The sequence below is a fragment of the Cotesia glomerata genome, linkage group LG7 (genome assembly GCF_020080835.1).
Source record: "Cotesia glomerata isolate CgM1 linkage group LG7, MPM_Cglom_v2.3, whole genome shotgun sequence".
NCBI lineage: Eukaryota > Metazoa > Arthropoda > Insecta > Hymenoptera > Braconidae > Cotesia > Cotesia glomerata.
The window spans coordinates 19,091,259-19,112,328 of NC_058164.1; the positions used below are offsets into that span (position 1 = coordinate 19,091,259).

The 21,070-nt window shown below is 27.2% G+C and overlaps 1 protein-coding gene across 1 annotated transcript; it reads right to left on the reverse strand.

Annotated features, from left to right (window-relative positions):
- Positions 1-14,042: 14,042 nt before the first annotated feature.
- LOC123268730 lies at positions 14,043-20,846 on the reverse strand. The gene is made up of 6 exons (XM_044734072.1): positions 20,802-20,846; positions 16,108-16,295; positions 15,462-15,649; positions 14,732-14,945; positions 14,533-14,667; positions 14,043-14,349 (listed from the first exon to the last, which is right to left on the reverse strand). Exons 2-6 carry the CDS (start codon positions 16,271-16,273, stop codon positions 14,168-14,170), a joined length of 885 nt encoding a protein of 294 aa, XP_044590007.1. The 5' UTR covers positions 16,274-16,295; positions 20,802-20,846; the 3' UTR covers positions 14,043-14,167.
- Positions 20,847-21,070: the final 224 nt, after the last annotated feature.

The window sequence follows — 21,070 nt, forward strand, 5'->3', positions numbered from 1 at the left end:
CAAGATCACGTCAACTGGACCCCCTATTTTCCACTTGATTATGAAAATTAAATTCATGTATTTTTTTATAAGTATATACCAAGATAAAATGATCCCCGATACGATTTTTAAAAATTTCGATTTTAACAATAATTTTTTTTACAATGAAAATTTTAGGTACTTTTAATTAAAAAATGGATTGTAAATCAACCGTTAAAGTCAAATTAATGGGACTTGAAGGATTTGTTTTTAAAATGTTTGTATTTTAATAAAATATTAATAACTAAAAATTATTTGTTTATTATCATATTGTTAATTAACTTTTAAGTTAACAAATGAAAATTTCACTGACTTCTCGGTGAAAAAATGAAGTTTTTTTTATCGGTTACATGCGTTATTTATTAAAGTTTAAGATTTCAGAAAAAAATTTCACTGCTCGCGATTTGTTTAAACAATATAAATTTATTTATCACAGCGCGCCGAGCGCCAGGCGCTGTTAGAATATCCCGAGTCAAAATTCGAGTCCCGTTTTGACCGTAAAATGTGCCAACTCTTTAAAGTCTAATATGCCGCTGAAAATCGAGTCTGTTTTGACCGTACAAGACGGTATCGGAGAATAAATACGGTTAAAACAGGCGTACGCACGTCTGTTTTGACCGTAAAAATTTCCAGGAGTATAATATTATCATTATTAATATTATTACTATATTTGTCATCTTGTTGATTATTATTATTTCTCTTGCCATCTTGTAGTTCTTAGGCGCGAAAATTCAAATTAATAAAAAACATGAAAAGTTGACATTTAAAAATTAAAAATGAAATAATAATAATAATAATAATAATAATCTCAGAGAAGGGTTTTTTTTCAAAAATTTGAATTTTGGAAAAAAAATATCATTCTTTCTAAATTCAGCTTAGTTCACATATTTTCACTGCAAAATATTTTAAAATATATATAAATCGCAGGTAATTGTTTAATTTCACGTTTTTTAAAAGTAATTAATTTTTTGATATTTTTTCATAGTTTTTTTTTAATCCAACAATTGACGTTTTTCATATTTTTTTTTATTCTAAAATTGAAATTTTTCAAAAAATTAAAAAAAATTTTTCTATTTTAGATTTACTCTGATAAAAAAAAATATTTTACAAGTAGAAAAAAAAAATTTTTTAAATTATCAATTTTTCGATATTTTGCTAAAACTTTTTTTTAACCCAAAATTTGAAATTTTTCATAATTTGTTTTTGAAAACATTTTTGAAAAAAATTTTTCTATTTTAGATTTACTCTAAAAAAAAAAAATATCTATTAAATAGAAAATAATCTAATCATGTTGATTTCACACCCCGTGAAAATAAGCAATTACCGAATCTTACAATTGAAATTAGAAGTATAAGATAAATAATTGAGAATGGGAAACTAAATTTCAATTTTGAATGTCTATAAATAATAATAATAATAATAAAAAATAAAAATAATAATAAAATTATTATTATTCATTTAATTAATTTCCCCGTAAAGTTCTTTTTCAGATTCCACTCAGAACTTAGTCATTTCAAGACGCATCATTTAAAAAGTTTATGAGACTACTGAGATTCGCTTTTTACCAATCGGACGTGTAGCGATGCGGGTAGCGCGTAAGTCTTGGCGAGCGATAGGTTCCGAGTTCGGTTCTCGATTAGGGCAAAGCGATTTTTATTTATTTCTTTATTTACAAAGCGTATTAGGTTAAATTATCATAAGTAATCCTTTCCTCCTATCTCCTTACTCCTTAATCTGTACAAACTGGACAATAAATAACCCCTGTTCATAAAAAACTCTCCCAAATTTAGGAAATCATTCATTTTTGTTTTTATTACAAAATTAATTTATATATTTTTGTGCTCATAAACGATTTTGATAGTAGTAATTGTAATAATTGTTAGTTACAAATTTTTATGTTAATGACAGTTATTATTAATTACTACTACTTATTTTTTATAACAATAATAATTATTATTCATAATAATAATTATTATTATTATTCATAATAATAATTATTATTATTATTCATAATAATAATTATTATTATTATTCATAATAATAATTATTATTATTGCAGTGATTAAAACAAAAAAAAATAAATAAATGGGATTTCAGTTGGATTTGAACCCGTACCCCTAAGTATTTAAAAATTTAATTTATTATTTATTATTATTATTATTTCAAGCCTGGTTTGACCGTAATCGTGGTACAATGGGACAAAACTCCACTAGTTACGGTGAAACCAGGCTCAGTTTAAATGAGCTATCAATACAGCGCCAAGTCTATTTTGACCGTAAAATTGAGATGGGAAAAAATTACGGTTAAAACGGAACTCGAATTTCGACTCGGGTACCGCGCCGTCGAACGTCAGACTATGTTACAGCTTCGATTAATTATAATTAAAAATAACAATTAAGAATATAATTATCAAACAAATTTTATTATTATTATGATCAATATTATGACTAATAAAATAAGTAAATTCTCTATTATTAAAGAAAAATAGAAAAAATGAATTAGTATTAAATATTAAATTTTGTAGACATTTGTTAACTTTATTTTATTTTTTTTTTTTAAACTTGGTTAATAAAAACTTTTTTATCTTCCGAAACATTATTATATTATTATTAATAATATAGTAATATATTACTTTATTATTACTAGCGGACCAGACAGACGTTTTCTTGTACACACGTCTTAAATTAAAAAATTTCAAGTTTATTTGAATGAGCTGTTACAGTTTGGACCGTTTTGATGAAAATTATTATTAAAACGTTATTATAATGACATATTTCAATTAGCAACTGATTGATTTTAACACAATTACACAAAATTTTTTTGAATTTCGATTATAATTTTTTTTCTCAAATGAATATTCGATACTGTTTGTCAGATCCAATGTAAAACATTCCAAGATCAAGAACAATTTATAAATAAAAATTTAATTAAATAAACATTTTTCCGTGGACTGAATTGTGATTCTAAACCATTTTCGAATCCACCTAAAGACACACAAAAAGTTTCATTAAAATTGGTCCAGCCGTTTAGAAAAAGTTCAGTGACAAACACACGCACAGAGAAAATATATATATATAAAGATTAATAACTTAAAAGTTAATTAACAATATGATAATAAACAAATAATTTTTAGTTATTAATATTTTATTAAAATACAAACATTTTAAAAACAAATCCTTCAAGTCACATTAATTTGACTTTAACGGTTGATTTACAATCCATTTTTTAATTAAAAGTACCTAAAATTTTCACTGTAAAAAAAATTATTGTTAAAATCGAAATTTTTAAAAATCGTTTCGGGGATCATTTTATCTTGGTATGTACTTATAAAAAAGATACATGAACTTAATTTTCATGATCAAGTGGAAAATAGGGGGTCCAGTTGACGTGATCTTGCTCAGTTATTAATATACGAATTCTTAAACAATAGACATCTATAAATATAGACTAGCGAATTTAGAAACCCGTAATTTTAGACATCTGTAAATTTTGATTTACATAAATTTATTAATTAAGATAAAAATACAATTAAATATATAATTACTTGCAATTTACGAGCTAATAAAAAATTAAAATAAAACTTTTATGATGCTCGGGAGCACTAGATCACAACCCTTGGATGTTTACGGAGCCGGTTCTCCAGGAGATCACGGATCAGGCAGCGGCGGAATTCCCCACGCTTCAAAAAATAATCTAGACAATTTTTTAATAGCGAGTGTCGGGTTTATCAGAGTTAGCTACTCATGGAGGTTTACGGAGTCGGTTTTTCTAGGAGGTTGCGGATTAAGCAGCAGCGGAATTCCCCGCGATCCAAAAAATAACCTAGACATTTTTAAAATAGCGTATTTATTTCTTCAGACTGGCGTTGAATATGTTCCCTAAAATTTTGCATTCTGTTATAATTTTATTTTTAATATTATTTTTTTTTAATATTTGATTACAATTTTTTCTTACGTCGTAGACGCTTGTTTTTGACTGCCAACAAAGAATTTTATAAAATAAAGCAGAAACAGAAAAATAAAATAACCATTTGAGAAATTGACGTGTGTATGAAGATTCAAAACTGTAAATAAATTTTTATATTTAATTAAAAAATATGTAGGTTATTTTTTGCAGTACAAAAAATTCATCCGCTGCCTGATCCGCAACTTCCTGGAGGACGAGAAACCTCCATGAGTAGTTAACTCTGATAAACACGACATTCACTATTTAAAAATTGCCTAGGTTATTTTTTGAAGCGCAGGGAATCTCGCCGTTGTCTAATCCGAGACCTCCTAGAGAACCGACTCCGTAAACCTCCATGAGTAGCTAACTCTGATAAATACGACACTCAGTATTTAAAAGTTGTCTAGGATTTTTTTTGGAGCGTGGGGAATCTCGCCGCTGCCTGATCCGCAACCTTCTGGAGAACTGACTCCGTAAACATCCAAGGGTTGTGGTCGAGGGCTCTCGAGCATTATAGAAGTTTTGTTTTAATTTTTTATTAACTCATGAATTGCAAGCAATTATATATTTAATTGTATTTTTGTTTTAATTTATGAATTTATATAAATCCAAATTTACAGATGTCTAAAATTACGGATTTCTAAATTTGCTTGTCTATATTTATAGATGTCTATTGTTTGAGAATTCGCATATTCATAACTGTCAATATTTTTATAAATATAAATATTCAAATGTCTTTTTACTGACTTGTCTGGATTCAGTTCATTTTATTTTATCCAATGTCTATATTTATATTTGATAAATTTTCAAATTATCTAATTGAGGAGCTAATTTTCAAAAGGGTATCTTCTTATTTTTTAGTTTGTTTCAATACAAGTAAAAAACTGTTTGATTTAAACTATAAATTTTTTTATCAATTTTTTTTTATTCTCATGCATATTGCTCGTGGTGATAAAGGCGTAATATAATTTTTATTAGTTGAATTTAGAAAAAGTGCCCTTTTGATCCGAATTTATAAAATAGTACTGTTTTGATCCGAAGTGATAAAAACAAGTACCCTTTTGATCCAAAGTAATAAAAAAAAAGTACCTTTTTGATCTTAAGTGATAAAAAAATGTACCTTTTTGATCCTAAGTGATAAAAAAAAAGTTTTTGGCTTACTTGACAGAATAATCATCGAATAATATTTTTAACTTCCCGCTAAGAAAATTGAAAATTATCAAAAATCGGGAAGTTATTGGTTTTACCCCGTTTTTTTGAAAATCAAGTTCTCATCAGATCTTGACGTTTTGAGGTCCTAGGAAGCTTCCCTGAATGATTTCGCGATGATGTCCGTATGTCTGAATGTATGTATGTGTGTGTGTGTGTGTGTGTGTGTGTGTGTGTGTGTGTGTGTGTGTGTGTGTGTGTGTGTGTGTGTGTGTGTGTGTGTGTGTGTGTGTGTGTGTGTGTGTGTGTGTGTGTGTGTGTGTGTGTGTGTGTGTGTGTGTGTGTGTGGCCGTATGTAAACCTCTCATAACTTTTGAACGGCTCGACCGATTTCATCGCGGTTGGCGCCATTCGAAAGGGCTTGACTAAACTTAGATTTTGAATACCAATTGGACCGATTCGAACCAGTAGATTTTGAGAAATCTCAAGAAAACTACAAAAAAAAATTTTGAAACTACTTTTAAATGGCTCTACCGATCAATTCCAAAATCTAATCAGCTCTTAAGATAAAAAAACCACGTCGATCACCGCAAGCTCGGTCAAAATCGGTTGATTCGTTCGTGAGTTATCGTTGTCGAAAAAAAAACCGAAAAAAGTGTTTTTTCGGAATTACTTCGAAATTCCTGGCTCGATCGATTTAAACTTGAAGATTCTTTATAGAGCTTCAAAAACTGCATTCCAATTCAACTATTGTAAAATTTGCTATAGTTCTATTGGAAAGATACAGAGGCAGCACTGGAAATTTTCATCTCTTACTTTTTACAATAGTAATATCGTATTTTTTCATGAATAAATAGTATTTTTTCTCCTAAAATATTTGACAATTAATAGTAATAAAAGTATAGTCCAGCTTTACAATAATTGTATCGTAAATTTTCCCAGAAATTTTTTCCCGTGTATAGTAAATACTATTTCAAAAGTAAAATCATGATTTTAATAATCAATTTGTGATATTTATTATTCGAATGATACAATTCAGTAATTATACAGCAAAAAATACTACACGGAGAAAAAAACATAGGGATTTTCCTATTTTTGCATAGGACAATTAGGATGACATTAGGATTTTTCCAATGTTAACATAGGAATTTTTCCAATGCTAACATAGGAATTTTTCCAATGTTAACATAGGAATTTTCCCAATGGTAACATGGGAATTTTTTTTTTATTAACATGATAGAAATATCCATGTGACATATGAAAAATTCATTTATCACTATAATTTATGTATATGTAATATAACGCGGTATATTGCCAGGATTTTGTCTACAGTTCTTAACAGATCTAAATGAAATTAGACACACACCAGGAACCATAAGGACGTATAATAAAAATTCAATTTTTTTTCTGTCCAATAAAATTTTTAGTTTGGAAAAAAAATTTTTTTTTGCATTTCTCGACGTTTCAGGTAAAAATAAATTGATTCCCAAAAAAAAATTTTTATTATACTCCCTTCCCTGAATAAAAAAAAGTATTGAGACAAAGAAAAAAGTATTGAAAACTATTGGATTGACTAGAAAACCAATACTTTTCAACACTTTTTTCTTTGTTTCAATACTTTTTTTTTATCAGGGTTATGGTATCTGTAACGCGACATTTTTAATTTTTTTTATTTAATATATTTAAAGACAGATTTACGGTATAAATTATAAAAATGGTAAAATGTATGAATTTTAAAAAAAATCTAAGTTGCTCTAAAACTCTTCAATTAATTGTGTACTTTTCAATTTCTCACAAAATTTTTTTTAATTGAGAAATTATTATTTTAGAATTTTTTATTTAAAAAATCAATTTTTTTATTAATTAAATGAAAATAAATAAATTTTACATATTTTTCGAATTACTCTACATTTTTAAGAAACTTGAAAAAAAAAAATTACTGTTGTCGTAACCAATCGGTTACCGTGTTTTATCCGGCTTAAAATTTACAAAAAGAAATTTTTTTTTTTAATTTTTTAAATACAATATGGAATTGATATTATTATTCTTCTTCATGCAATATTATGACAAATGAAAAAGTCTTTTGTGTATGCTTTATTAATTTATCATGGAATGTAATTTTTAGTTCTTTATTCATGTATTATTAAAATTATTTGAGAATTTTGGAATTATATATAGACCTATATATTATCAGATCTGATTATATATAACTTATATATGATAATAAATGGAGTTACAACAGCCAGGTATGGTCATATCTAATTAAAAAACTACACGAAAATTATATTTTTGAGCTCGAAGAGCTCAAAAACGTAATAAGTGCAATTATGAGCGCTTTATTACCAAAGTAGCGGAAAGTTGCAGGGATGGCCTTCAGGGTCAACCGTTTTCCTAATTTTTTTTACTACATCTTTTATTACTTTTAGGGCTTTATTTCAAGTATCGTTTCTTAAGAAAAATGTTATCAAAAAATCTTTTACTTTGAAATTGAATTTTTCATCAATTTGCCGCGCAAACGTTTTTTTGTTAGGCAAATTTAAAAAATTCCGGTAATTAATTTACTACTACAATGCATGAAGCGTTCATGCTAGTTGAATTTTTTGGAGTTAGATGATCTCATAACAATAAATATATCTATTTGTCACATTTATAGTAATTTCTTTACATCGTAATTTTTTAGAATAATACAAAATTTCCAATCTGTTGCAATTATACGGATCGGTTGTTGTAAATATAACGACAAAAATAGCGATAACTAATGATTTCATAACCGATCATTAATTATATTAGACTTAATTCCGATTTATTTCCGATTGATTCAAACGTATTCTTTGCCATTATTCGTTATAAGAATGGTAAATAAATCATGACATATGCTTAGATAAAATTCAAAATACAATTATAATAATTAAATAATATTTTATCAACTTATAAACTTCCTGAATAATAACTAAAACCAAAATTTTATTGCTGAATATATATTCATTATAGAAACTCTAGTTCTATTGTGGACCCACTACTGCATCCAATGTGATTTACTTGAAATCAATAGTTGAACCACTTTAAAACAATTTTGGATCCGCTGCGAAATTTTTCTTGTTACACTCTGAAAACACTTTGATTCCATTTAAAATCCATTTCGGAACCATTTAATTTCTATCTTGGAAAAACATTGCAAACATTCTGGGTTTACTTTGAAACCTCTCTGAAAACAGCGCACAAACCCATTCTGGAAACATACTGGAACCAATATATTTTCAAACTGTTTCCACTCTGACGCTGGTTCCAGAGTGATTCCAGAGTGACCATAGGGTCGCGAGGGCATGGATTCGGATATCGAATGTCTATATTGCTATGGTTTATAGATGATTATTAGTTGTTTTTGATTAAATGTTAATTATATGTTATTGCAGATTATTTTTTTTTTAGTTTTTTCGTATATTATTGTTATAAACATAAATACGAATTCCTTGAATAGCTTGATTAGTTTAAAATTTTTGTGTAGTTTATATGACAGTCAAGAATTAGGTTAGGTTTAAAAATGTTTAAATAATGACTGACAGCAGTTGGAATTTATTTTATGTGACTTTTTTTTTTATTTTAAAAAATATTAGCCTAGAAATTTGTATTATTGATATATTCATTAAAAATACGCAATTATTCTTATCATAAGAAAAATATTTTTTAATGGAATTTTTACTTCTTTATTACTCCATGTACTTTATAGAAAAAATAACATATTTTTGCGTAAAGTAGTATGGGATCAAATTATTTATGCTAAAAAAACCTTTTATGAAAACACAAATGTTATTTATTTAATACTATATATAATGTTCATTGTTTTTCTTTATCAACGCAGTAGAATTATATACAATAACCACGGACACAGCATTAACACAGTTAACATAAGAAGATTTATTTCTTTACTAGACCTTCAAAAAACGACACGAATTTTTCAAGATTCCACTCGAGTAATTTATCAACAACCCAATTGTCCATATCGCTGTTAATATAAATTGGTGCAATTATCGCTATTTCATCACCAAAATTGTAAATAAATAAACTCGTAAATTTCAGACTTGGTTATGTGTGGTGGCGCTGAACGCGTCGTGGATAGTGATAATCACGATCCGTTTCGCTGTAGTAAGAAAACGTTTTGAGATATTCACTACCCGGGAAAAAATGATCAGGACTAATCAGACCTGTTCATATCTGATCAGGCCTGAAATCCGACCTGATCAGGCCTGTTCATGTATGATCAGGCCTGATCAGACCTGTCCGTGCCTGTTCATTAGGGTGTTTCAAAAAAAGACGAATTTTTTTTTTTTTCTTTTGGTGTCTAAAAATTGATAGTATACCTAAAAACAAAAATTTTGGCGCCCATGTGAGCTCTTAATATCAATAGTAAGATTTGCCTGTATCCATTTCTTTATTTTCCATTTAAATAACACGGGAAAAATTTTTTTTAATTTTTTAATTTTTATTACTTTGGAACGGTTCATCGTAACAACAATCTGAAAAATGATATTTATAGGAAATTTTACGCTCTACAAAAAACGTCTGAAGACCAAAGTTCCTCAGATTAACGGCTTCAAAGATATCCGCGGTCAAAGATAACACTAATAAAAAATTTATAATATTTTCCAATAAAACTACAAAAAAAATATCATATGCTATATTTTTATTATTTTTATGTTAAATTACTTCAATTCCGTTAACCTGAGACTGTAAACTTTTTTTTACTAATTAATTCAATACTTAACTCACGAAATGCACTAATATATAAATATAAACGTTAAAAATATCTTATAAATGATTTTTTGGTCTCTTTTATAACAAATTTATTTCTTTTACTAAATATTAAGAAATTTAATTGAACAATTAATTCTTTATAACAAAAAACTATATTTACAACTTGTTACAACAATTTTTCAACTTGAAAATATTACAGTTTTATAAAATTACTTTTATTGCAATTAGGATATTGTTTTCTATGTTCTGTCACTACTTGCAACAAATATTGAAGCTGTTCTTCATCTTTCGTTAAGCATCGATTATACTGCTCTATCAATGCCACGCCGCGTTCTGCTACATCATTCACAACTTGAAGTTTCCCGAAATACTCCAAGTTTTCTAAGAAATTCGGATTCTGAGGCCACAAAGTAACATCCTCATCAATGAACTCATACGACAAATCAAACGATTCAAATATATTAATCGATCTCATAGACATAAATTGACTAAGATCTTTATTTAATAATGACTCTAAATTTTTCTTATCTATTATAAAAGCGATTTGTTGTAGTTTCATTGGCTTTACAGTTTTAAGAGCATGAACTATTCTTTTTTTTGTTCCAACTGAAACATTTTTATCAAAGAGAGATAAAACAGACAGCTCGTTGTTTAAATACCACAAGTGATCGGCTAATTTTTGTGAGCATGTCTGTGAAAGACTATTATTAAATCTTTCATATGAAATTAATTCTTTTATCAAAGTTAAATCATTATTAGGTGCTGTTATAGCACACGGCGCAGTGAACCAAGCTTTTAAATAGAATATTATGATAAATAAACAAAGTTCTCGTAATCCATCTATTTCCGATTTAGTAAGATGAAATTCATTTCTGAATAAAAAAATTTTTAAACTATATATTGCTTTAGCCATCCACCTTGCATGATGGACCGCTCCAGGATGCTTAAATGTAATATTTGTGGTAGTAGTACCCAAAAATATTAATGATAATTCCAGAAGTTCACGGTAATCGTCTTGACAATGATCCATCTACAAAAAAAGTTATAAGTCAAAATGAAATTGATTATATCGCAATTTCAAAGTTGAGAAGACTAATTATTATTAACTGATGTGAGGTAAAAGTTGTAAAATATTTTACAAACGCAATTTTAATCGTTAAAGATGATTAAAAAGTATAACAGTCATGTGAAACTGATTTTCAATATTTTTAATCACGACGGCAAGTTAATTAATCAGAGTAAAATTGATAATTGAGGAGCTTATTTTCAAAAAGGGTATCTTTTGATTTTTGATTAATCGAGACAAAAACTAGTTATCTTCAATTATAAATATTTGTATTGAACTTTTTAATTTAGCTATAAAGTGCAATCGGTTATGAAGCTGCAATTCGATTTTCATTTATAAATGTTCATAATTCTCAAAAGTAATTAGTATTTAAAAGTTCAGAAAACTGGTATTTTAAAATATGAAAAGATACCCTTTTGAAAATCAGCTCCTCAATTATACTGAACTTTATACATTTTTCTTTTCCACTTTAACATCAGTTAATAATTCTTCAGCGCTGGATTAAAAAATTTTACTTCTATTTGATTATTAACGAATTTCAAAATCTCATCTTTGATTGGTGTTATTACTTCCAAAACTTTTTTGTCACAAATACCAGCCGTAAAGTTTGATTGGTCAATTTCATCCCACTTCTTTTTAAATCTCTGATAAATTGGAACGTTTGGGCCAGACGAAGCAGGCCAGTATACTTCAAATGCACTTCGAAGAACAATTTCAAAAATATGGTGTCGGCATGGCAAGTACAACAGTTTTCTACTAAGAGCCTTTTCTACTAATACACACGCACCATTTCTGTTGAGAGCGTTGAGAGCAAAGCAACTAAATGAAGTTAGTACCGAACAACCAGGCTTACCAACACAGAGCTTATCAGCTACAACACTCAAATTAAATGAGTATAATACTCTGTACCGACAGAGCTAAATAAAGCTCTGTTGATATTTTTAAAATAAAAAACATTTGATCAAGTTTTATAGTAGATTTAATTGATTTAACGTATTTACAGAATTTTCATATTATTTTGAATAATATGCAATGATGAGTGTTTGGTGAGTTTGTGTAATAAGGAACTTTACATTTTCCTCTTACAAAAATTTATAAATTTTATAAAATATAAAATAAATTTGTTATAAGAAAGACCAAAAAATCATTTATGTGACATTTTTAACGTTTATATTTATATATTAGTGCATTTCGTGAGTTAAGTATTGAATTAATTAGTAAAAACAAAAGTTTACAGTCTCAGGTTAACGGAATTAAAGTAATTTAACATAAAAAATAATAAAAATATAGCATGTGATATTTTTTTTGTAATTTTATTGGAAAATATTTGAAATTTTTTATTAGTGTTATCTTTGACCGCGGATATCTTTGAAGCCGTTAATCTGAGGAACTTTGGTCTTCAAACGTTTTTTGTAGAGCGTAAAATTTCCTACTAATATCATTTTTCAGATTGTTGTTACGATGAACCGTTCCAAAGTAATAAAAATTAAAAAATTAAAAAAATTTTTCCCGTGTTATTTAAATGGAAAATAAAGAAATGGATACAGGCAAATCTTACTATTGATATTAAGAGCTCACATGGGCGCCAAAATTTTTGTTTTTAGGTATACTATCAATTTTTAGACACCAAAAGAAAAAAAAAAAATTCGTCTTTTTTTGAAACACCCTACTGTTCATGTCTGAACCGTTAAATATGCTCAGACCTGATCAGATCTGATCAGACCTGTCCATGCCTGTTCATGTCTGGAGTGTTGAATACGCTCAGACCTGATCAGACCTGATCAAGCCTGTTCATGCCTGCTCAAGCCTGTTCATCCCTGTTCATGTCTGAAGCATTAAATACGCTCAGACCTGATCAGATCTGATCAAGCCTGTTCATGTCTGAAGTATTAAATATGCTCAGACCTGATCAGACCTGTCCATGCCTGTTCATGTCCCTGTGGAAAAAGTCTGATAGATTCAAATAAAAAAACGATATTCGATGGGATGTAATCATAAACTATTGTGTTTTTGAAACAGCAATTTCGAATACATACAGATTGACAGGAAAACTATGATTTCATTGGATTTTATCTGGTTCATATTCAATAAATTGGATTGTATCAGCATTTTTCTTTGATTATTAGTTCAAATTTTAATACTAGAATTTACGGATAAATTTAATAAGATTAAATCAGTAAATTGTTCAGTTTTTCACATCGGGAAAACTAATAAAAAAATATAACAAAAGATTGTCTGGAAAAGTTCCAATGTATTGTTTTCATCAAGTAATAACTGGTACAGACATAATGATGTCTATGAGAATTTATCAGTTAAAGATACATTGTCCATCTTGACGGTATGCCGAATTCAAACAGATAATCCGAATCCGAAAACGATTAGATTGTATGAGGTTGATCCTAATATATTTTTTTTTCATTCGCGTATTGTTCGCAAACAGTAATTACAATTAGTTCGGTTCGTTGTTTTTATAGTTTTTTATGCGAAGTTCACTAGAAAAAAACTAATATTGCTTATACGAATCTATTAGCACAAATTAGTAATATTTTAATAAATTTTTAATGTAATTTGGAAATATAATGCCTATAAGAATTTATAAGTTAAAGATACATTGTCCATCTTGACAGAGTATGTCAAATTTAATTAGACAATACGAATTCAAAAACGATTAGATTGTATGAGGTTGATCCTAATATATTTTTTTTTCCATTCGCGTATTGTTCGCAAACAGTAATTACAATTAGTTCTGTTCGTTGTTTTTATAGTTTTTTATGCGAAGTTCACTAGAAAAAAACTAATATTGCTTATACGAATCTATTAGCACAAATTAGTAATATTTTAATAAATTTTTAATGTAATTTGGAAATAGAATGCTTATAAGAATTTATAAGTTATAGATACATTGTCCATCTTGACAGTATGCCAAATTCTGTCAGATAATCTGAAAATAGATCCGAAAAAAAATAAATTTTTAGAAATAGTGATTCCAAGAAAATCTATTTCTTTCCCTATTTTTTTTATACTTAATATTCTTATCTTTAAAAATACAGTCACTTTTTAAGGTATTAAAATTTATTTATTTATTAAAATTTATCTTTAATGATATGTGTGCTTAGCATGAAATTTTTTTTTACTAACATTTATTAGTTACAATGGTAAGCTGTGATATTATTAATATTTATTTAAGAACAAGTATAGATTAAGTTATTTCAAAAGTTTTAAACAGATAAAAAAATTTCAATTTAATGTACGTTCATCGCCACTACTTTTACTCTCTGAATCCGCACTTTCTTCTTCCGAATCGGTACTGCTCTCACTAAAAGACGTACCCTCACTGGAGCTTTCATCTGTTTTTTTCTTTAAGGCAGGTGCATTATTTCTAGTTTTATTTTTTTCATCTTCTTTTTTATCACTTCCTTCTGTAACAGATGATAGAAAATCCAAAAGTCAGACTCTTTGAAAAATGAAAATATTGGGATAATGATTTTAAAACTTGAAAGGACTAAAATTTTATGCCACAAAAATGTTTGGACCTCGTATTCATCTAACAAACTACTACACTAATATATCAATATCATGAAAAAAAATTTATTAATTCTTACCACTGCGTGTTGATTTTTTTGGTCTCTCTAAATCAGAAATTTTAACCCGTATATAATCTGTATAATCGTCAATCCTAGCATTTATTTCATCTTCCGATAATTGTCTATGTTCTTTCAAATAATATCTGTAAATATCTGTAAGAACATTTTATAAACTTGGAGGAAATTCGCTTTTAATGTTTATATAAAATTTACTCACCTCGCACAGCAAGCATTTTAAGCGGATCTAGTTTCGGTTTTGCAGGAGCTTTAGTTCTATTGCTCATTTTTCCGGTTACGCTGCTACTTTTCAATACTTCTCGAGTAAATATATCAACAGCTATATTTTTAACAAATATAGCATCAGTTCCAGCTGCAGCTTTCGCATTGTTATAATTTTGGACTGTAATCCAAACATTTTGCCCACAGTGAATCTACAAAAATTTAGATTATTAATTAGCATTATATTTGAAAAATTGTATCGATCAACTTCGATTCATAGTTATGTCAAAGAATAATAATCAAACTAATTCTTGATGTTTGAATATTTAAAATTTTTTAAAGGATTCTCTACTGTAATTTATAAAACAAACTACACGTAACTTTCGAGATTTGGTAAGTGCATTTAGACAGATTTTACATTAGCAGTAACAAAATAATAAATATTCTTCAACATACTTTTCATTACTCTAATTTCTACGGAAAAATAAAACCACACATGACTGATTAATTTGACCAAGTTGTGTAAACTCATAATAAACCTTTTGATTTTTATCATTTTTTCTTTAATTTTAAATATATAATTACGCAAATGAAATTAATAAAATTGATATTTTAATTTTTTTAAAGGTAAACAATCCCAATTTTTTGATTCATTTAATTATTTTCACAGTATGCTTATGAAAATTGTAGTATTAATTTCAAAATAATGATTCTTTTAAAAAACTTACCGCTAACTTAGTCCTTAACTGCTCTAATTGCTGGTTGACAGCTGGATTTATTTTAAAGTTTAAAGTAACTTTTGGTTTTGAGTTACTTTCATTATTATCGCTCATCTCTGAAGCTGTTTCCAGATTTCGAAGAGTTGGAACTATAGTCCTTCTGCTTGCAATTAGCTTCTCTAACTCCGTAATTGTTTCTAGAAGAGCATGAATACCATGAATACATCAGTCAATTGATTCGATAATGGACATACATTAAATTAGCAAAATTATAATATCAAAAATCGGAAAATAGTACATAATTAAATCATTTAAAATTATCGAGTAATATTCTTATATCAATGATATTATTAGATGCCGTAATGAGTAACAGAAAATAAAAAATATCTTTAAAGGATATAGATTCATCAGTTGCAAAATCTATTTGAAAATCGTTTTTTATTAAAACGAGATTTCAGAATGATAATTGATTACGTGTAATGTATATTAAAAACATTGAAATTATCGTGGGTAATAAATATTATAGAAATAAGTTTTATCCATTTAAGAAATATTTGACACATAAATATTATGACGTTTTACAAGCCTGCAGATGATAAATATACTTAAATGAGACTTTGAATAGTACACAATAAATTAAGAAAAGAATAAATACCTTCAACATAAATGAGCACAGCTAATTTTGGTTCCTCATTCTTATAATGAACAAAATATTGCTTGTTTTTATTCGGTGGCAACGGAATTTTGTCATAGTTGTGTATCAAGGTGAACGGAATCGTATCAAATTTATTTTCAGCTATCAATTTTATGTAGGCAAACATCTCGTCTCTCGTCCTTTATCAACTAGAATATAATAGTAAACCTTGATTATTGGAAAAAATTTGAAAATATCTAAAATTTTAATGTGAATATAACGAATTAATTTCATATTTTTCCTATGAAAAAAATATATACATATATATATATATATATATATATATATATTAGGGTGTGCCAAAAGACGATATTTTTTTTTTTTTTTTCACTCTTAGCCCAAAATATGATAGGATATGTCTAAACAAAAATTCTGTCAAAAGGCCATCTCTTAATTCCAATTTTAAGAGCTCCTTCATCGAACTTTAAGTTTTCCCACATAAATAACATGGAAAGTACGGTCTTAAACAGTATTTTACCCTGCAAGCTGTGAAGAAAATTTTTTTTGATAAAATGAATGATTGGACCTTTTTAAGCATTAAATTTCTGAGAAAAAATTTCATTGAGTCATAAATCAATCGTCATTATTTAAGTTTTTACGGATCTTTGAAATTTGAATTTTTTGAAAATTTTACGTTTTTTGCATTTAACAGCCAAACTATTGGAGATAGAAAAAAAAATTAAATAGCAATTTTGTAGTTCGTTTGATGCTCTATAACAAAGTTCTTAACAATTTTTTTGTATAATCAATAACAAAAAAGCTACAGACCTACAAAGTTTTGTTTTTATTATTTTTCACTTTTTCAATTGAACTATCGATGATATAGAACAAAAAATTTAGTATAAATTTTTTAGTATATCAAATTTGCAACAAAATTGTATAGGTGAGATTTTTCGTATTATTGATGGTTAAAAGTTACAGGCTCAACAAATTCTATTTTTATGATTTTTCATCTATATCATGTAGTATATCAATAATATATATAAAAAATTAATAAGAAATATAAAGTACATTCAATTTTTTACAAATTTATGCTTGGTAAACTTTATATACTGTCTGCAGTTCAATATCGTTACAATATTATTGTTACTTCAGTAATGTTTTGCGTTAAAGAAATATTCAATGAATACAAATTGAGTGATTATCGAGACAAATGGTTAATTTTTTAATCAGCAAGATTGAGATTCCTAGATCAAAAATTGTTTACTAAATTCCAGTAAGAATCAGAAAAACTACAATAAGAATTTGTGAAATAGAACCCTCCTTCAAGTTGATTACTATGACTAGATTATTATAATTTTGGTTCATGATAAAATTTACACGATTAGATTAAATAATGATGATAATAAATTTATAATCACTTAATAAAAATAACAGACAAAAACGATTATCATAGTTTCAATCGTGTAGTTAAATTTTTTTTTTATTTCTTTGAATAAGTAGCTACAATTTTATTTTTGGTAACGTAAGGAAATTTTTTTCTGTGTTCTTCGACAACTTGCAATAAATATTGTTTTTGTTCTTCATTTCTCGTTAAGCAGTTGTTGTAGTCCTGGATTAATGCAACACCTCTTTCAGCGAGATCGTTGACAACTTTTAAGTCTGAAAACACAGATTTGCAATGTAGATAATCTTGATCAAATGCCCAGAGCTCTGGATCCTTGTCCATAAATTGATACGGTAATTGATACTGCTCAAACAAAAATAGAGATTGCTTACTAGCAAAATCTTCGATGTTTTTCGATAATAATAAGCTTACGTCTTTGAGGATAAATTTTTTTGAATTCGAAGCATTACTTTCTCGCGTTTTTATTGCAGTTACGGTTTGTCTCTTAGCATGTAAGGAAACTCTGTCATCAAACAAAGCTAACCCGACCAACTCTTCTGACAAGTACCATAAGTGTCTTGAAAATGTCACCGTTGCTGCTTCAGACATTTTTTTATGGACAGAACGGAATTCATAAAGATTTTTGATCAGATTCAAATCTTGATAGGATGACTTTATCGCAGAAGGTGCATTAAACCATGAAACCGTGTAGAAATTAACTAGAAATAAGCAGACATATCTCAGTCCATTTACTTCAGTTGCATTGACTTTAAACTGTTTTTTAAAAATGAAGATTTTTAAAACATATAGAGCCTTAGCCATCCATCTTGCATGATGATTTGGTCCTGGAGCTCTAAATTTGATCCCGTTTTTCGGAGTACCACCTAAGAATATTAACACTAATTCCAAAAGCTCTTTATAATCATCTCTGTCATGCTTTTTCTGGAATATAAAAATGTTCATTAAGTTTTAGAAAATTATTTCAAAAATTACGATCAAATTATACATTACAACGAATAGTCATTTGTTATCTGAAAAAACCACTATGATCTAGTATTAAATCTCATGTCAGTGTTCAGTATTAGTTAAATTCGACTACTAGTCAAAAGTCTAAAGGAGCAAATGAATTTTTTTAATTTTTTAGTGATATTTGAAAGGCGGTACTTTCATCAATAACTGCTTGAACGAGAGACAAAAAATAGTATTTTGAAATGTTGAGTTTTTAAACGGAGAGGTTAAATTGCGATTAATTGATATTGAAAAGGAAACATATTTCTTTAGAGTCTAAATATATAATCAAAACTATAAAAAACTTTTTTATCTGTTTTATTTGCAAAGTAATTATAAATTTATTATCATCATTATTTAATCTAATCGTGTATATTTCATCATAAACCATAATTATAATAATCTAGTCATAGTAAACAACTTGAAGGAGGGTTCTATTTCACAAATTCTTATTGTAGTTCTTCTGATTCTTACTGGATTTTAGTAAACAATTTTTGATCTAGGAACTGCAGACAGTATATAAAGTTTACCAAGCATAAATTTGTAAAAAATTGAATGTACTTTATATTTCTTATTAATTTTTTATATATATTATTGATATACTACATGATATAGATGAAAAATCATAAAAATAGAATTTGTTGAGCCTGTAACTTTTAACCATCAATAATACGAAAAATCTCACCTATACAATTTTGTTGCAAATTTGATATACTAAAAAATTTATACTAAATTTTTTGTTCTATATCATCGATAGTTCAATTGAAAAAAGTGAAAAATAATAAAAACAAAACTTTGTAGGTCTGTAGCTTTTTTGTTATTGATTATGCAAAAAAATTGTTAAGAACTTTGTTATAGAGCATCAAACGAACTACAAAATTGCTATTTAATTTTTTTTTTCTATCTCCAATAGTTTGGCTGTTAAATGCAAAAAACGTAAAATTTTCAAAAAATTCAAATTTCAAAGATCCGTAAAAACTTAAATAATGACGATTGATTTATGACTCAATGAAATTTTTTCTCAGAAATTTAATGCTTAAAAAGGTCCAATCATTCATTTTATCAAAAAAAATTTTCTTCACAGCTTGCAGGGTAAAATACTGTTTAAAACCGTACTTTCCATGTTATTTATATGGGAAAACTTAAAGTTCGATGAAGGAGCTCTTAAAATTGAAATTAAGAGCTGGCCTTTTGACAGAATTTTTGTTTAGACATATCCTATCATATTTTGGGCTAAGAGTGAAAAAAAAAAATATCGTCTTTTTTTGGCACACCCTAATATATATATATATATATATATATATATATATATATATATATGTTTAGTATTTTTGTATCGACAAATAAAATCAAATTTTTAATAATTTTATAGCTCATTTTTATTGAATATTTGAACTTTTATCAGTAATTACTAATTTAAACATCATCTAAAATCATGAAAAAAAAAACTTATACATACAGCCAATAATTATCTAATAGGAACTACTAGATTCTACTAGTCAAACTGAAAATTCCGATACGATCCAATCGATCACAAAAGTAGTTCGAATAAGTACAAAATCACAAATAAAAATTTTCTTTTAAACTTCAATACTAATCAACAATAAAATTATTAGTTTAACTGTAAGCAAATAATATACATAAAAATTTATTCAGTTATTAATGGATGTTCAAAATGTTTAAATTTTTTACTACACAATCTGGATTGAAAAATTTTTCTACAATGTCTAAAATGAATTTTAACAGCCTATACACTGACAAACTTGAACAATAATTGAAGATTTTTTAATTATAAAAAAATGTTATGCTGGAACTGTCAGATATATAAAACACAATTTTTTAATGTATCGTATTGGTTTTTAAGAGTAAGCTCGTTAAGATAAATTTTATGTTTTTCTATCGCGATGTTTCTTCATTTTTTCACCATTATTACTCAATATCAAAAAATAGTACAATAGTTTTTTTAAGATTATTCATAAAAACAAATGATCAATATCTAATTGCATGTTTCAAAAATTATAATAGAAAACAAATTAAATGAAATTAGGATTTTCTTAACAGGCGAGACCAGTGATTGCAGTTTCAATCGGTTTAGCGAAACGAATGGAAATTTTGAAAAAACGTTTTTAGAGATAATAGATAATTTAATAAACTATTTCACCACAAAGCGTTTTTTTCAAAAATTTCATTCGTTTCGTGAAACCAATCGAAACTGCAATTGATCTGCTGTTGGGAGTGCGACAGAGATAGTTTCGTTGAACTCCGTGAGAGCAAAGCGAGAAAAAGATGGTCTCGCCTGTTAAATACAATTAATACTTACTTTTTACAACAGTTTTTTACTGTTATTTAAATTTCTTCGGTAGAATTTAGTTTTCTATATTTTAGAAAAAATCTTTGTAAAATTTTTATGCTTATCAAAATGTAGAAAAACTTGAAATAATACACTGGTTAATAAAACACGCAATAATAAGCACACTAATAGAACATGTTGACGGATTACCGGTCAAGAAACAACTGATGCAACGTGACTGCAGGCAACGTGTCGTGGAGCTCTTATGATTTGTGTTGTTCTCAGAAATACCTTACCCC